Genomic DNA, 15,295 nt, shown 5'->3' with positions numbered 1-15,295 from the left:
AGACAGCTGGTGGTGCATTTCAGCAGTGGTGACAGCAACAGTAAGTTACCTTTGTTGGTGCAGATTTGTACAGGTACAGCATACAGGCTCTTGTTCATCACTAGCAAAAAATGCGTAGCTAATGGCAGTGAATACGTTGAACAGTAGTGTTTTGTAGCCGAGAATTTGCTATATCAAACAGTGTTACTGTGCTCTTTGTTGCTGCTATCATTTCCATGAAAATAAACAGGACACATTACTTTCAGAGTGACCTACATATTTATTATAGCATACCAGATTAAAAAAGTATTTAATAGAACTTCTGATCTAATTTTGCTGCCTGAGTAATAGGAAAAGTGACGAGAACAGATTTTTCATCACATTTAGAGCTTAACTCTTCATTCCTGGCAAGTCCAGCGTTAACTGACTCCCACCTCTTCCAACCTCATTTGCCTGGATGTCAAAGCCACCATAACACTAAGTCACCCACAGCCTAGTGCCAATGCATAGCAGAAGTAAGTTAAGCATAGTTGACAGAGACAACTACTCTAGCACCTATATTAGGATACACAACTAGCCATAATTGGAGAAAAAAGCTTTCTGATACTACAGAACTGCCTCTCCTTTCTCTATCAAAATAAAGATAAACATAAAACAGCTGTCACTTCCAGCCCCTACACTAGGGAGTTATTGTGTATGGATATTCCAACAAGCAAACAAGATTGAACAAAACACAATGAAGATATGCTTTCTGACTTGACAAAGGAGACCAAAAAGCATTTCTGCTCCCTTACAACCTGTGAGTGTATTGAAGCAGGCTTCTAAGGCTGTCTGCTTGCTGCACAAGCAACAGGAAAGCCTCAAGCCTGAAAGCAGCCCCAAAGGAACTGACATGAGGTCAATGCACCAGTCACAACAGAAGCGGCACTTCTAGAAATGCACCAAAGCATCTGTTGCATTACTCAACGTTGAGGCTTAAAGCTGTAGAAAAGTTTGGAAGAAGACCTAAAAAGCTTTATTCATTTCCAGCAATTGTTCTTAAGGCATCCAAATGTCAACATGAGGTCTAATTCTGCATGATTAGGTCCAAGTGCCAGAAGAAATCTACCTCCAGAGTTGCTCTCATTTGTGTCTCTTCTCAAAGCATAGCTGTAATTTCACAGTAAAAGTAGTTGCTTAAAAAAGTTATGCTCATCTCTGCACATATGCACTACAGTCGTGCCACAGTGGGCATGAGCAAGCTCACAAGTGTGCTGCAACATGCATCCCCTAGCTGACAAAATATTAACTAAGTTCAGCTGTAGAAAAATGTCATCAGAGCTGCTTATTTGATAATGGGCAAACACTGCACCATCAGTGTTTTAAGCATCAGCCTCTCCCATCTCACTTCTGGTATAACTCTGGCACTTGAATTCTGAGCAGAGGCCAAAGCCTGGCCTGAGCTTGCCAGGAGAAAGGGATTTCTGAATGTGCTCAGCCCCAAGACAGCTTTGCTTGCAACCACCTGCTTCAGCAACAGCAGAATTAATTTGAAGTTGAAGGCCTCTGAAAATCTTGCCCTTAGCTAGTTCCCCCAAAAGCCTCTCACCCAAAGTAATCTCTGAAGATGCTGCTTGCCTGGCTAGGAGTGAATGGTGCAGGCAGATTCACTGCCAGGAACATTTGGCCAGGCGATACATCCCTAAGGAGCCTTGTGCTGGGTTTTGCCAGGCGACATGAGGAAGTAGGAAAATGCAAGAAGTCTCATGAAAAGGCATGAATTACTGATTCAGCAGGAAGAAGACTGCTGGAACGATCTCACTCCTACATACTCCAGTCAGGATTCCCACCAGAAAAATATTAAATAAACAGAGGAGCTCTGAGGTGAAAGGCAGGAGAAGTGCTACCGGCTTCGCAAAGAAAAATGGTTTGGGGTAAAGTGGGAATGGAAAGGTACTGGGAAGGTAGCAACTGTACAATAAAGTGCATGTTCAAGTTTGCTAATAGACTAGTTGCACTCTTGCATGTTTTCCTAACAAAAACAAAATTTACTCAAAGCCAGGCACCTTCCTAGACCAGAACTGATCAGACAGATCTCAAGGCCTGTGGCTGCTCAGTGCCCAAGGTATCAGCACTGTCAGCCTCAACTCTGTCCAGCACATCACAACAGGATGACTAATTTTGAGGAGAGAGCATCACGGAAGTTTCTGTTCCAAAAGAGTTTTGAAGCACCACTCAAAACTCTCTTAAATGATTTATCAGGTAGATGATGGGAATGGTGCAGTCAGCACTTAGTATCCATTTTGAACCATTCCCTGAAGAAGCTTCAGAGAAGATGTGAGTCTCAGCAGCACCAGGGAGGAGCAGGAGTGAGGCCTGGCAGCTTGGAGCACTATGTTCACTTTCTCAGCACTCTGCTAAATTGAGCATTGTTCTAACCTGACCATTAATGCTGTGTTAAAGGCCAAAAGCCTCCAGTGCTGTAGTTGCAAAAGGACAGAGCAATCTGAAAAATTACTATTTCTCTAAGTATGTTTTAACAATATGTTATTATCAGCATCACTTAAGATTTATCGGAAATTAAAGCAATTAGTAAGTACACACTGCTTTTATTGCATCTGTTCATTTACTTTCAGTCATTTTATTGTACTGTATACCCATCTGCCTTGTCTTCTCACAGATATTGCTTTCCCTGCAAAACAGACTGATGCACAGCTCATGAAGCTGCTCCAAACTGCTGCCATTTCCAGTCTGAAATGCAGGTGTGATGGACACGCAAGGGGACAGCTCGCAAGCAAGGAAGGCATTCAGGAGCAACTGCAGTCAGCAGTGGCAGGAGGGAGCCCAAGTGAGTTCTGCACTCCTGGTCTTCCTTCCAAGATTTTCAGAAACAAGAAGCCAAGTAGACTTTTCTAGATCACTCAACAGGATCACGTGTTTTGTCAAGCGTGGAAAGTCTCTTTGTTTATTTTGGGAGCTCCTAGCAGAACCAAGCTGCCTATCATTGAGGTGAAAAAGAAAAGGTGTGCTTGGCCAAATGCATGGCTCCTGTCCATGACCCCTGACACACTGTGCAAAGTTGTTTGTAGGCATGTCCATGGCAAAGAGAATACCAAAGCAAGTGGAAACTCCATTAAATGAGTCACTAGCTTAAGTATCACAAAAACAAAATGAATAAGAAAAAAAAAAAGCAACCATGAAGCAGAATTAAAATTATAACTAGAGAAGCCTTTTAGTTTACTGTAATGATGTTCCAGCCTTTGCAAAACAGCCTGAAACATGTAGGCACTAATCTTTGCTGAATCTGTCTGCACACATGTTTCGTATTTGATCACCCCTAGCCTAAGGATGAGTTACTGAACAGAAATCTCTGTCTCTGTGAGCTGAAGTTAGGGCAAAGCACACCACCTGCTCAGGAACAGTTCCTTCTCAAGTTGAGGCTACCAGCGTATGAAAGCTTAAAATAAATTGCTCTTTGGGGACCGTGTTCTGCAGCATGCCATATGGTGCCTATAACTCTGTATTTGCATAGCTCACCTTAGTGCACCAGGCATGGTGATCAATGCCTGTTGTTGACTTTGGTGACTCCCTTGTTAGTTAGTACTGCTTGGATTTAAATGCCAGTTGCGTGGAGAGAGTATTGCTGATTAATTGATGTGGCACACAGTACACTCACAAAATCACCTAATAGCTATTTTACTACAACGTACAGCTTTTGTAGATAGGCCCTGTTCGAAAAATCAGCTCCAAATGAAAAGAGTACTGGAGCAAAAGAGAATACGTTAGTAAAGCATGAGGCCACAATTTGCTTGAGCTTTTCTGTTATGTGGGAGAGCAGCTGTCTTTATGGGGCACCTTCACTGTGTTCACTTGACTGATGCTGCTGAGTTTGCAGCAGGGCAGCCTCAAACATAGTAACAGCAAAAAGGAAAAATAAAATAACATTATTCATATCTAATTTCATTGCATAGGTACAGCAGAAATCTAATAAACCTCATCTCATCCTCACAATAACAATAAAACTAACTCAGAACTAAAAGGACATGCAGTGACTTCACTTAAGGAAGTTCTAAGCAGGTACTAACTAAATAATATAAAGAGTCAGAAGCACAAACTTAAATTCTCCTTCCTAACTAGCATAATTTAATTGCTGTCATCAGTGGAACTGAATGACCAAAGCAAACTCTACTGGCATGAAAAATTGAGACCACTGTATCTGGAAAAATGAAACTTACAGTTTCTGGACTTCTGCTTGAAAGCCCAAGAAGGCACATTTTGTAAGTGCCACTCTGAAAAAAGCAGAGCTACCAGGGCTTACCTACACAGGGGAAGAAATGCTCAGACCTCCTTCTTTATTCCCATCATCATTTTATAGATCTCACTCTTCAGGCAGAAGACACCCAGGTCATATTTAGCACCTGCACCAGAGAACCCATTGCAAGCTGATCTTTTTCACCCAACCACGTAGCATTTCTACACTCGCTACACCCTCCAGCACTGCAGTATTAAAAATAGCCAGTGCTCAATTTGGGGCCAAAAAGAAGGGGAGGAACCCATGTGAAGGTTAGGGTATGATTTTGCCACAGGCTCCCACTCCCGCATTGCACATAGTACAGTAGGGAGCCTGGCCAGGTGCTGCAGCTGGTGTCAGAGGCAAGGCACAGCCCTGGTACAGCTGGCAGCTGTTCTCCTTTCAGGCAGAGGTTGGGGTACCCCAGTGTGCTGCTCCCCATAACCTCAGGAGAGAGTTAATTTGCCTCCTCCGTGCAAGGCAGGAGCTCTCGCTCAACCCCACTAAGAGGAGCTCTTCCCTGTACCCAAAGCACAGCAAAATCTGAGCATTCAAAATCTGCACTGATGATACAGATTACCACAGAAAGCCTAATTGCATACATAGTGCTTTGTACAACTAAATGAAGGCTTAACGGTCCCTGATCACAGGAAAAAAGGATCCAGATCCTCAAACTCCTGTTACATCAAAGCTAAGCGCAACATGAGGGATCTTCCAGTCTGCCAGGCAGCAACAGACTGCCTGAGAGCACACAGAGATGAGGTCAAGTGAACAAAGGCTCACTGGAACAAACCACTCCATAGCTACAGGGGAAAAAAAAATGGAAAAGAGGGAAGGGGTACATTATTTAACAGAGCCTGTCTAAAAATTTGCTCTATTTTCTGTTTACTCTGTGCAAGAGTATGTATGCTCACCTACATAACCACAGTGTATTTCACTTATAGGGTTCCCATACCTGAGCACAGACACACAGTGCTTTTGTATTAAAAAAAAAAGTCATTCCCCCCGGTATTTTTATCTGTCCTTTTTTATTATTATTATTATTCTGAATCCATCTACATATGCGTCTTCTATGAATGCTTACACCTAAAAGGTTACCTTTAATGCTCTGTGTTTTGTCTACATACAGAACTCCATCACCAAGGAATGCATGAAACGTGCTCTGCTGATATACTGTAGGGAAAAACTGCACAAGCAAAACTGTTCTCTGCATAAAGACAAAAGGCCAAAGTAAATGAAATTCCAGTTAACTAAACTTCCTAGAAACATTTCCTGTCCTTTAAAAAAGGTGGCAGCAAACTATACTGGAAGATAGTTATTTTCACTTGAGCTCCATGGAGTGAAAGTAGGTCATCTAGGCTGACAGACGTAGAAATTAGCGATCTTTGCTTGTGACTGCAGAGATTAGGAGATTTGTTCAAACAGGAAAAGCAATGAATTGCTCCCACCATTAATCAATGGACTTCATTCCAAACAGTAGGATCCCATCAGTCCTCCTAGGAAAGGCATGAAGATTTCTCTCAACAAGGCCAATTTCTTTTTTAACTTTAGAGCTGGCTTTGGCACAGGTTTCCTGTTGATATGGAAACACCCATTTGAATAAGCACTGCACACACCACAACAAATAAGGGTTTTGTGCCTCTCTCTGACTAAATATTCCAACTGACCATGTTCATTCAGAGTTGGTTTTTGTCCCCACATACAAACCCTTTGAAACTGTAGATAGCACCAGGTCAGTAAACATCTCTTATATTAATATATTATTCATTTTGTTTATGCTCTTGCATCAGCTCAGCAATAAAAGGTCCTGGATAAAAACAGATTTTCTTTAAATGTTCCCTTTATTTTAAAAATTTCCTCATGCTTCAACCATTCAGAGCTGCCAAGGACATTTTAACAAAGCATGACCAGAGGACTTCTCACAGGAGGAGAAAGAGAATTGGTACCAGTACTGGGAACAGCACACCATCCCCAGCTTCCTATGGCAATTAAGGGGTTTTGAATGGTTCTGCCCTGACTTCTCTGAATAGCTTTTATTCATAGGTAACTGCCCTTTCAGCTGAAATAGAAATAACTATTTCCAAATTATTAAGACTACAGGAATCAAAAGATAACTGGCAAAGCCATATGTTAGCACCATGAGAACAGACTGTATACTGGGCATCGCAAAGACCATGAAAACCTTGCTCTCTTCAACAGCCTGCTTGAATTGAGATGTTCCTTGAGTGAAGAAGTGCAGACTGAGGAGATAAGAGAGTTGTGCCCTGCTTCCCTCACAGCAGCAAGCAAAGTGCCTGGCCTCTTCCTCCTCGCAACAAGGCAGTGAGCCCTTGATCTGGATGCAGGCACCATATGGTTTGAGAAGCCTCAAAAGGAATAAATCCAGTGAAAATTGAAGGTATGCTGCCAAGTGAGAGCTCATCTCAAGCACAATTTAAGAAATACTAAACATAAGCAAAGCCACTAATATTTCCATGGATTAATCATGTGGGAATGCTTTTATAAACACTTGTGAAGCACTTGTGTCTCGGACACTGCAGCTGCAGGACCATGTGTGGGAACATCATTTGAATCTGGCAAGAAAGCTGAAAACTGCACTGAAAATTCTACCTGTAGGCACACTGGAAATTAGAGAGGGAAAAGGAGTGCCAGTAAAATCCCATTGGGCAAGCAGTTGTTGTTTGCTGTGCCAAGAGAGAAACAGTGCAACTCAACCTATGGGCGCTAAAACCAGGGTCAGAACAGAACAGAATTAACTTTCTTACAGTGGCTGCTAAAGGTGCCACTAGGCTGATATGGATACCTGCTTTCACTGCTGCACAAGTGTAACTGACAGCAAAGGATAAAACAGATCTGAGCAAGGAGCTTCCCCAAAGCTGTATGGATCTCTTTGTGTGCACAGCATGCAGTAGCAGAAGGATTGCTTCTCACCAGGATGGGTTATCCAGTCAGGTGGCTGCAGCCAGTTAGGCTTTGGTCTGCAATGCAGAATTGCCATTATGCCGTAATTATACTGTCAACCCCTTTTAAGTGCAGTCAGAGCTCTAGTAAACTCAAACATGAGTGTGAGATGCCACCAGCTACAAAAAGGAGGCAGTCATTTTGGGATGCCCCTGTGCAGACCCTCACCTGATGCTGCTGGCGGGATTCAGTTGTCACAGCCACACAGCTCCTTGCTTGGAGTCCCCTCTTTGACAAAAGGCTGTTTTGTAGGCTGGCAGGAGTTCAGACAATATCAGTTAAAACTAGAAAATGGCTGAGAGACATAAACATATTGAAAGAGCTTATTTGCCTAAAGTACATAAGACGTGTAACTTTGCTAGCATGCCCATAAAACAGCAGAAGCATTAAGGAATAAACATGATGCTTTCAAATTACAGTTGTTTTAACAATCTAAGGGACGAACACAATCATTTTAAATTTACCTAAGCCTAATTTTCAGGGTGTATTCTCAGCACTCCTGTCCCCTTTTATGCACTAGGAAGTACTAACTTCCCCACTTCCAGGATCTGGAATAGTCAAGCTCACAGCTGCAGTCAAGATGCCAGTATCCAATCAGACTAGCACAAGTAGTTGAAAAATACATGTGTACACTCTCATTCACCTTCCCACAGCTGGATAACCCACCAAAAGCACCTGTTTTAACTAGACCCAGCTCTGCTGTGGACCAGATCAGGGTAACTGGAATACAGAAAATAAATTGTAAGTCCTACTGCCTCTGCTCACCTATCTAGCTGAAAATGACCAGGACATGAGCTGCAAACAACACCCCATAAAATAAGACTAATTAAGGCAAATCACTTCTCAAAAAGAAGTGTTTTGCCAACACAAATACAATAAAATGGAATACATCTCTCCTCTTCCCTTAGTTACCCTTATAAATTGCCAAAACATCAAGCAATCTTGGAAAAAGCACCATGATAAAAAAGCAAAATAAAAATTCAGTGTTTTCTATTGAAGCTATTTATCATCAGAGCAGACTGAGACACGGCCATGGCAACTCCTGAAAGACACTCAGAATGCTGAACCAGTCTCTTTTGCAATCTAAATGTAATACAGAGCAATGAATGAAGTCATCACTCTCATAGCAGAGAGGAGACAATTCATGCAAATTATCTAACTTCATAAATAATATGCTGCTAACCACACATAGCTGTCTGGGTGCTTAGTACTGCCGACAGATTTTGTTCAGCCTTTTGTTCAGCTACAGAACAAACTTCCCACACGTGCTGGAGGAGAAAAGGGAAGACTTCCTTCAGAGTTCCCCTCTTTTTTCCGGTTGTTACACCTCCTGTAACACAGTATGCTTACCAAGTGGCTTAAAAAAGGAAATAAAAGCTTTCTTCACCTACTTGCTTCTGTCCCCCAAAAGCTTCCTTCCCAGTAGTGATCATTAAACATCCTGTTGTTGTGTCTTTTTATCCTATGAGTTCAGCTGGAGACCTGACTGGCAAAAGGTTTGAGATCAGCAGACCTCAATGCTCTGAAATAACAGTGTGAGGCAGATTCAAGACTGAATGTGCCTCAAAGAAAATGCCCTACCAGAAGCAATGGTTGCCTGTGGATGTCACCATACAAGGTGTTCAATGCAGGTGGCCATAAAAAGGGAGCTGAGTAGTCTTCTTAAGTTTAAAATGAATTACGGTGGACGATGCTGTGCTTTACCAGCAGAGTTACTTTCCCTTTGTGTTGCATCGTCCACCTATGAAAAAAAACAAACAATCCAAGGCAGAGAAGCAGAAAAATCGAAACAAATCAGAACAGAGTGGGCAAGTCTGATGGTTTTCAGGCATGGTGCAAAGAAGCTTCGTTTGACGTTAGCCCACATACCAACAACACTGCAGGGACAGCACAGTTCTGATATCCACATACAGCATTACCAGACTATTCCTGACTCTGCACTACCAGAAACACTGGCACTACTAATGCTCCTTTCCAAGGACCACCAGCTGAGACTGCCAGTATTACCAAAGCAGCCCCTAGATGCAGTGGTGTTCAGGGGACACTGTGTTCTGTCTGTCACAGACATGTGCAAGCTGCATCAACGTGACTGATGGAACTTTGTGACAAGTCATCCAATAGTTAAAGATTTTCTGCAAACTCTGTATTTTGCTAACTGGATCTTTCTTTTCTTGTTTCAGCTTTAAAATCATGTGCTTTCTGCACATCAAAGGGGGAAAAAAAGAAGAGTGCTATGACATTTAAAATGTTGCAAACATGTCTTATTTACAAATATTACTTGCAGCTTTCTGTATTATTTTATGATCTGATACAGTCTTACTCTGACTGCAAGGTTTTTTCATGTAGTCTCAAATAAAAGAAAGAATTACATAAAGCAAATGAAAACGTTCTAGTTCCATTCTTCATGAAGCAATCTCTCTTTGATGAAGTTGCTAAGCTAATTACTTATCACATTTATAAACATGTCAGACAGGAAAGATAAAAAAAACAGACATTTAATTTACAGCAAAATATGGGTTGAACCACCTTTTATTATATAATGGGAAACTGTATTTCCCCCTCCTCCTTCACCCCTGCCCCATTCTCTTACTTTCCAATCGAAAAACAACTTGAGCTTTTTGAGAGTACACAAACTGTTGTCTTTCAGCACACACCATGTACTAAATTCTCCTTTCAGGCCAAGAGGCCTGCAGTCAGCTACATCCTACAGTGAACACTTAGGACAGTAGCCTTAAGAAAAGTTCAGCAATAGCATGACTGAGCTGATGCTGCTGATTTCAAAGCTATCAGCAAGGCGAGTGGTGAATCTTTTGGGAAAAAAAACAGCTGTAAGTAAAGCCTATGTCCGCTTCTTCAGTGCCTTTCAGCCAATGAGTTTCTTTTCTCTACTCTATAGCTAATGGCTCTTTGCCCTGGCACACAGGGAATGGGCAGCACTTGCTCAGCTGATCCTCTGGGAAGAGCCAGAGCATCCTTTCTGACTCCATCCTTTTCCAAGGAGATTCTGAGTTCATTTGCTTTGCCTCAGACAACAGTGTAATGGTTACCCAGTAAGAAGATTAACTCTGGAAAATGTATTAAGACACTGAAGACCATGAGAAAAGCAAAACAAAAGCAAGATCAAAGTAAATTAAAAGTAAGCATAAAACCATCCCTTCCCTAAGGGCAGAGGAACCAACCTCATAAAAGCTTACTGCAGGTAAATTTGAGTGCTATGTAGGATTTTAATTAAATCTTATCTCTTGTTATTTCCAGTCACTGTACTCATGTCAGTATGTCCTGGAACAACTGTAAATATTTTCTTGCTATGCTCCTATCCTTAGTGCTGTCAGTCTTCAAATCCATCTTTGCACTCTGTGAGAAACTTTGAGCAGGACATCCAGCCAGGTCCAAGATCTGTGCAATAGAGTAGAGCCTAGCCCCTCATTGTATAATAGAGGTTTCAGTGACAAGAAAGCTGAGGACTATTGTCTTCACTCATTTGCCCCAGACACTTACTGTTCTTCTGTCCCTGGAGGAGCACAGTCCAGCTGCCACAATCTCCACCATGTATTTTTTTGCTTTTAAACACTGGTATCTTTTCTCAGTTCCTTGCAATGATTCTACAGGGCAGGACAAACCCCGAGAAAGGCATCCTCAGAAATAATCCTCTAATGATTTCCTTCAAGGAAAACCTAAAAACTGTCCTGTGCTTCCTAGCACATCTCACTGCCCTTCTCTCAGCTGTAATACATCTCTGTCTTGCTGTAACAGCACCTCACCTGCGTGCTGTCACGGCACAGATCCATGAAGGCATGAATGCATCTGTCCTAGCTCAAGCTGCTCAGCTGTTGCCTGTGTTAGCATAGCTGCTTCTGCAGGTAACAAGGCAAAAAGTAACCAGCCCACCTGAAACCTGAATTGAATCTGCAATTCCAGCTCTTCACAGGGACTGAAAAATAAGTTCAGGACACCATGATCAACAGCAGACGCTGCCTTTGTTTGGAGGGGACAAGTCTGGGCTTTCGCTTTTGTAGCTGAGATCTTACCTGCCTACTGCTCCTTAACTCACTTATCTTAAACAAAAACAACAGTGGAAAAGCACCTGAAAGCAGCATTGACCTGGTGACCACACTGAAGCTCAACTGCCAATAATAGGCCAGCTCCAAGAGAAGAGAGACATGACCAAGCATATTAGATAACATGCCAACACATTCCACTCTTCTGCATAGTTTCCCCCCCAGTGTCCTCTTCTGACCTGCTGTTCACTTCTTTTGTTCATTCTAACCTCAAAGCCTAACATTGGAAATCCCCCTTTTATTAGGAACAAGGGGTTGAAACTGACAATTCAGTATTTAAAGCAGTCACATCTCCACTTCATAATCTCAACATTTATGGCTAAACTCATCCCACCACTCCCCTCCGTATTCAGAGCCCACAGAGGACTCAGCCAACAACCTGAAAGGCTCCTGCTGAAGACAAATGACCCACTAGTAGTGTGGCAACTGCAGAATGACAAGAGATTTGCACCAGGTTTGGCTCCACAGAGAAGGATCCCAAACAAACTGCAAAAAATTATCAGGATCATACAACTGAAGATGCCAGTTTTCCACTCAGATCTTACAACACCTTGGGGAATGCAGCAGGTGGGTGCCAGACCAGGACCAGTCTGCTTTTCCAGCAGCATGTAAGGCAACTGCTGCTGAGTGGAGACACAGCGTCTCTCAAGATCCACAAAATTAAAGACTGCTGGAGTTGAAGACTGGAATTGGGTAAAAAGAACCTCCTAGGAAGCTGAAGGTACTGAAAAGTATAGCTGCTTTAAGATGGTACAGCTGCTAATGGCAAGAGCAAGCAGGACTCTACAGGGCAAGAGCTGCTTCAAGGGATGATCCACATCTCTTCCATGTAGTCCTGTGTGACAATCACAAAACCCACTCTGTCAGGCCTCATTAATAGAGGGCTTGTGGGCAAACTGTAATTCCAAAGCACTTGTCACCAGCACTTCTCCAAGTGGTGAAGGGCTGGGAGGAGAAGAGAGAAAGATGGGAAACACCATCTGAAGTGTACACTTCATGGTTTGAAGAGAGAGTATCCAGAACCCTCTACTTTAATTTTACCAAGGTGTCTTTCTGCTTAGTAAGAACCCATATAAACAGATAAAAAGGGGATTCTGGTTATGTTGCTACTGTAAATTGCATCATTCCAATTAGCATTAAAGGTTGCAAAATTGAAAGGATGTAGGTAGGCAGGAGAATTACTGATGTCATAAAAATTTGTTCAAAGCCTTTCTCTTCCTTTTAAATACACACATACAATACTCTTCTTTATATGTGCAAAAATGGTGATCAATGGAAGAGCTCAGGTTCCAGTCTAATTCCAAGCAATTGTTACCAACAAACTTCAACCTGTCACAGTTTTAAAATAAACTGATCCCTGATATACACACACACACAAATAAATAGAAAACAGCACAGCCTGTTTCTTCAGTAGACTCGTATCTCACTGTATGGCCTCACTACCTGTCAGGCTTCCAGATGGGATAGCAAGATAATGAAAGCCAGTCACTCTGTTGTCAAGGCAAGAAAATCTGTTCTCTTTCCAGCTCCTGTTGTCATAACACCATGAATTATTCCCTCGTGTCTGTACAGCATGCTAAGTTCAGCTCAAGAAATTTGCCAGGCATCATCACATCATCACAGTTTCACAGATTTTATCAGGACAGGAGTTTCAGTCAATCAGTAATGAAAATTGAGAGCTAAGGTGATTTCTCAGGCCAGCTTCAACAAGCATACAGTACAAGGGTTCCATTGTGCAAAGTTCATCAGAAGGACATGAGCTAATTAACTAAGCAGCTTTTTGGAACTCATTAGTTTAAAAGTAACAGTTTTCACTATAAACAGTCAAGTATTATCTATACTGAAAGCTAAAAACTTCAGAGCACATTTCCAAATTGGAAATATTAACAGAACTCAGTATTAGCCCCACCAAAACATCCATCCACTTTGGTACACAATTCTAGACAAAAACTCTATTATCTGTACAAGTCTACAGACATTTCAGCAGGAGGAACAACTGAGACCATTTGTACTAATGAAATCTAGAATGCCAGCTGCAACGTTCAGACCTAGTTTTCTGCTACTCTAAAAGCCCAATTATAGTCTAATTAGAAATGCAAAACAGCAGTCTTTCCAATGAAAAAGATGTTTTACAATCATACTCTTTCCTGGTGTGTGGCTACATACATTAAAGGGAAAGTATTTTGGAGAAAAATATAAATAATGCAGCTGTATGTTACAACTGTGAACGATACAGCAAAATACGCTTTTTTTTTTCCCACTGAAGTATTTTCTGTATACTAAAACAGGACCAGAGGGGATTTTTTTCATTGCTCTATTATATAAACTCAGCACATTCAATATTATGGGGCTATTTGTCTTACCAGCCATTTCTTCCTTTATGTGGATTTTTAAAATACCAAAATGGAAGATAATGTACGTATATTTTTTGGTATCTGGAAATAACAGTGCCATACATTGCATGCCAGGCAAGGAAGGAGAGACAGGAGGACTGGAGAAAAATACTTACGCCACATCTAATTAACCTGAACTCATTTTTCTGCAATTATGTTGCTTTGTCACTTTATAGAAGAGCTCCACCAACAGAAGAATGCAACCAGGCATTATTTGAAGGACTAGAGCTTTTCTCAGCTGGTCAGCATATAGCGTCTAACCCAAATTATTTCCCAGAGTACTCTCATTTGTATTCAGAATAATCATGAGACTAGGAGTGTTGAGAGATGCAGAAACAACAACAAAAAGATTTGCCAAAATAAATGGTCTCATGCTTTGAGAATAACTTACTTTATAAATCAAGACCGTTTTTTAAAATTACTGTAGGGATCTTATTTAGACACCAGGTTTCAGAGAGTTCACAAAGAATCACTATACTCCTCACGCTTTTAAGCTTTAAGTAAGGTCAAGAACACACACACTCCATACGATAATACCATAAACATAACTCTCTTCTAAGAAATTAGTCATATTTCTAGAGATTGGTAAGAAAGAGTTCAGTTCTGCAGGCACTCACAGCCAATTTTAACCTTGTTATGCATCTACATTTTGAAGCTGTTCTTCCACACTTACCTTTTAGCATGGCTGTATTTCTGAAGCATCACACAGGGTAAGGCAACATGTCCCAATTACAGCAGCAGCTGCAGTGAGGACACATCCCCTTCAGTGCTCCTCTCTACCCCTTCCCCCCTGTGAATGTAAGCCCTGGTGTGCTGCTTGACCTGAGATACTGAGCTGTGAGACCCCTGATGAAACCCCTGAAGAGCCTCTTTTCAGCAGGAAGCAGTTCAGACACATCAAGATCAGGATGTCATCTGTTTCTTCTCATAGTCATCAGCAGGATACCAAGCGGCTTCCATACGTAGCGGTACTTGCTTCACACCTTACAAGTGTTTAACCTGCTTCTTTCAGTGGAAGATCTGGTCACAGGACTCGGAAATGACTCACCTTACTCATTCACTTCTTCTGCTTCAGCTGTCTGATACAACTACTCCTTCCTCAGCACCCAGCTCCTAACCAAACACATCACCAAGTACAGTCCGAATCTGAAACTTACCTGATCTTTCTCAGGCTTGTCAGAGATGTCATTCAGACTGGTGGAAGTCAGATTTCTGTGAGTCATTGCTGGACTACCTGTAAGAACAATGTCAATACCAATTAAAGCACCTATTTAAATCCAGTCAGAATAACACAGAGGCTCAGGCTACAGCAACACCTTTCCTTGCACATGGGAGGTTGATGTGGGCAATTTAAGACCCTGACAGGCTGCTTTCTGTAACTTCACGTGGCACATGGGATAGAAAGATTCTAAGTCTTGTTCATCTCTGACCTAAAGCATTCTCACAGCTCCTACAACTGCAGAAATATCTAAGGACTTCTTGTAACTCCTGTCTGTGTTGGCAGGGAAACAAAGTAGCAATTGGCCGCTGAGAGAGGCAGCTGGGTCACCCATCACTCAGCAGAGCAGGGGGATGCTCCTGGAGCTTTCTTGCTGCCAGCTTCTTGCCATAGCTATCCTACAGAGATGCCATCT

At 42.0% G+C, this 15,295-nt stretch overlaps 1 protein-coding gene across 1 annotated transcript in view; it reads right to left on the bottom strand.

Moving 5' to 3' along the window:
- Positions 1 to 15,295, bottom strand: part of SLC4A4 (solute carrier family 4 member 4) — a 175,649-nt gene that overhangs the window by 58,020 nt on the left and 102,334 nt on the right. Inside the window, exon 8 of the mRNA XM_065736758.1 lies at positions 14,819 to 14,895. Within this exon, the coding sequence (XP_065592830.1) occupies positions 14,819 to 14,895 (77 nt within the window). The remainder of the gene's footprint in view (positions 1 to 14,818; positions 14,896 to 15,295) is intronic.

Source organism: Cyrtonyx montezumae, unplaced genomic scaffold (genome assembly GCF_038088225.1).
Source record: "Cyrtonyx montezumae isolate F1298 unplaced genomic scaffold, pur_monq_1.0 scaffold_2, whole genome shotgun sequence".
Classification (NCBI taxonomy): Eukaryota; Metazoa; Chordata; class Aves; order Galliformes; family Odontophoridae; genus Cyrtonyx; species Cyrtonyx montezumae.
Note: the sequence above shows the minus strand (reverse complement) of the source record. Positions and strands in the feature narration are given on the sequence as shown.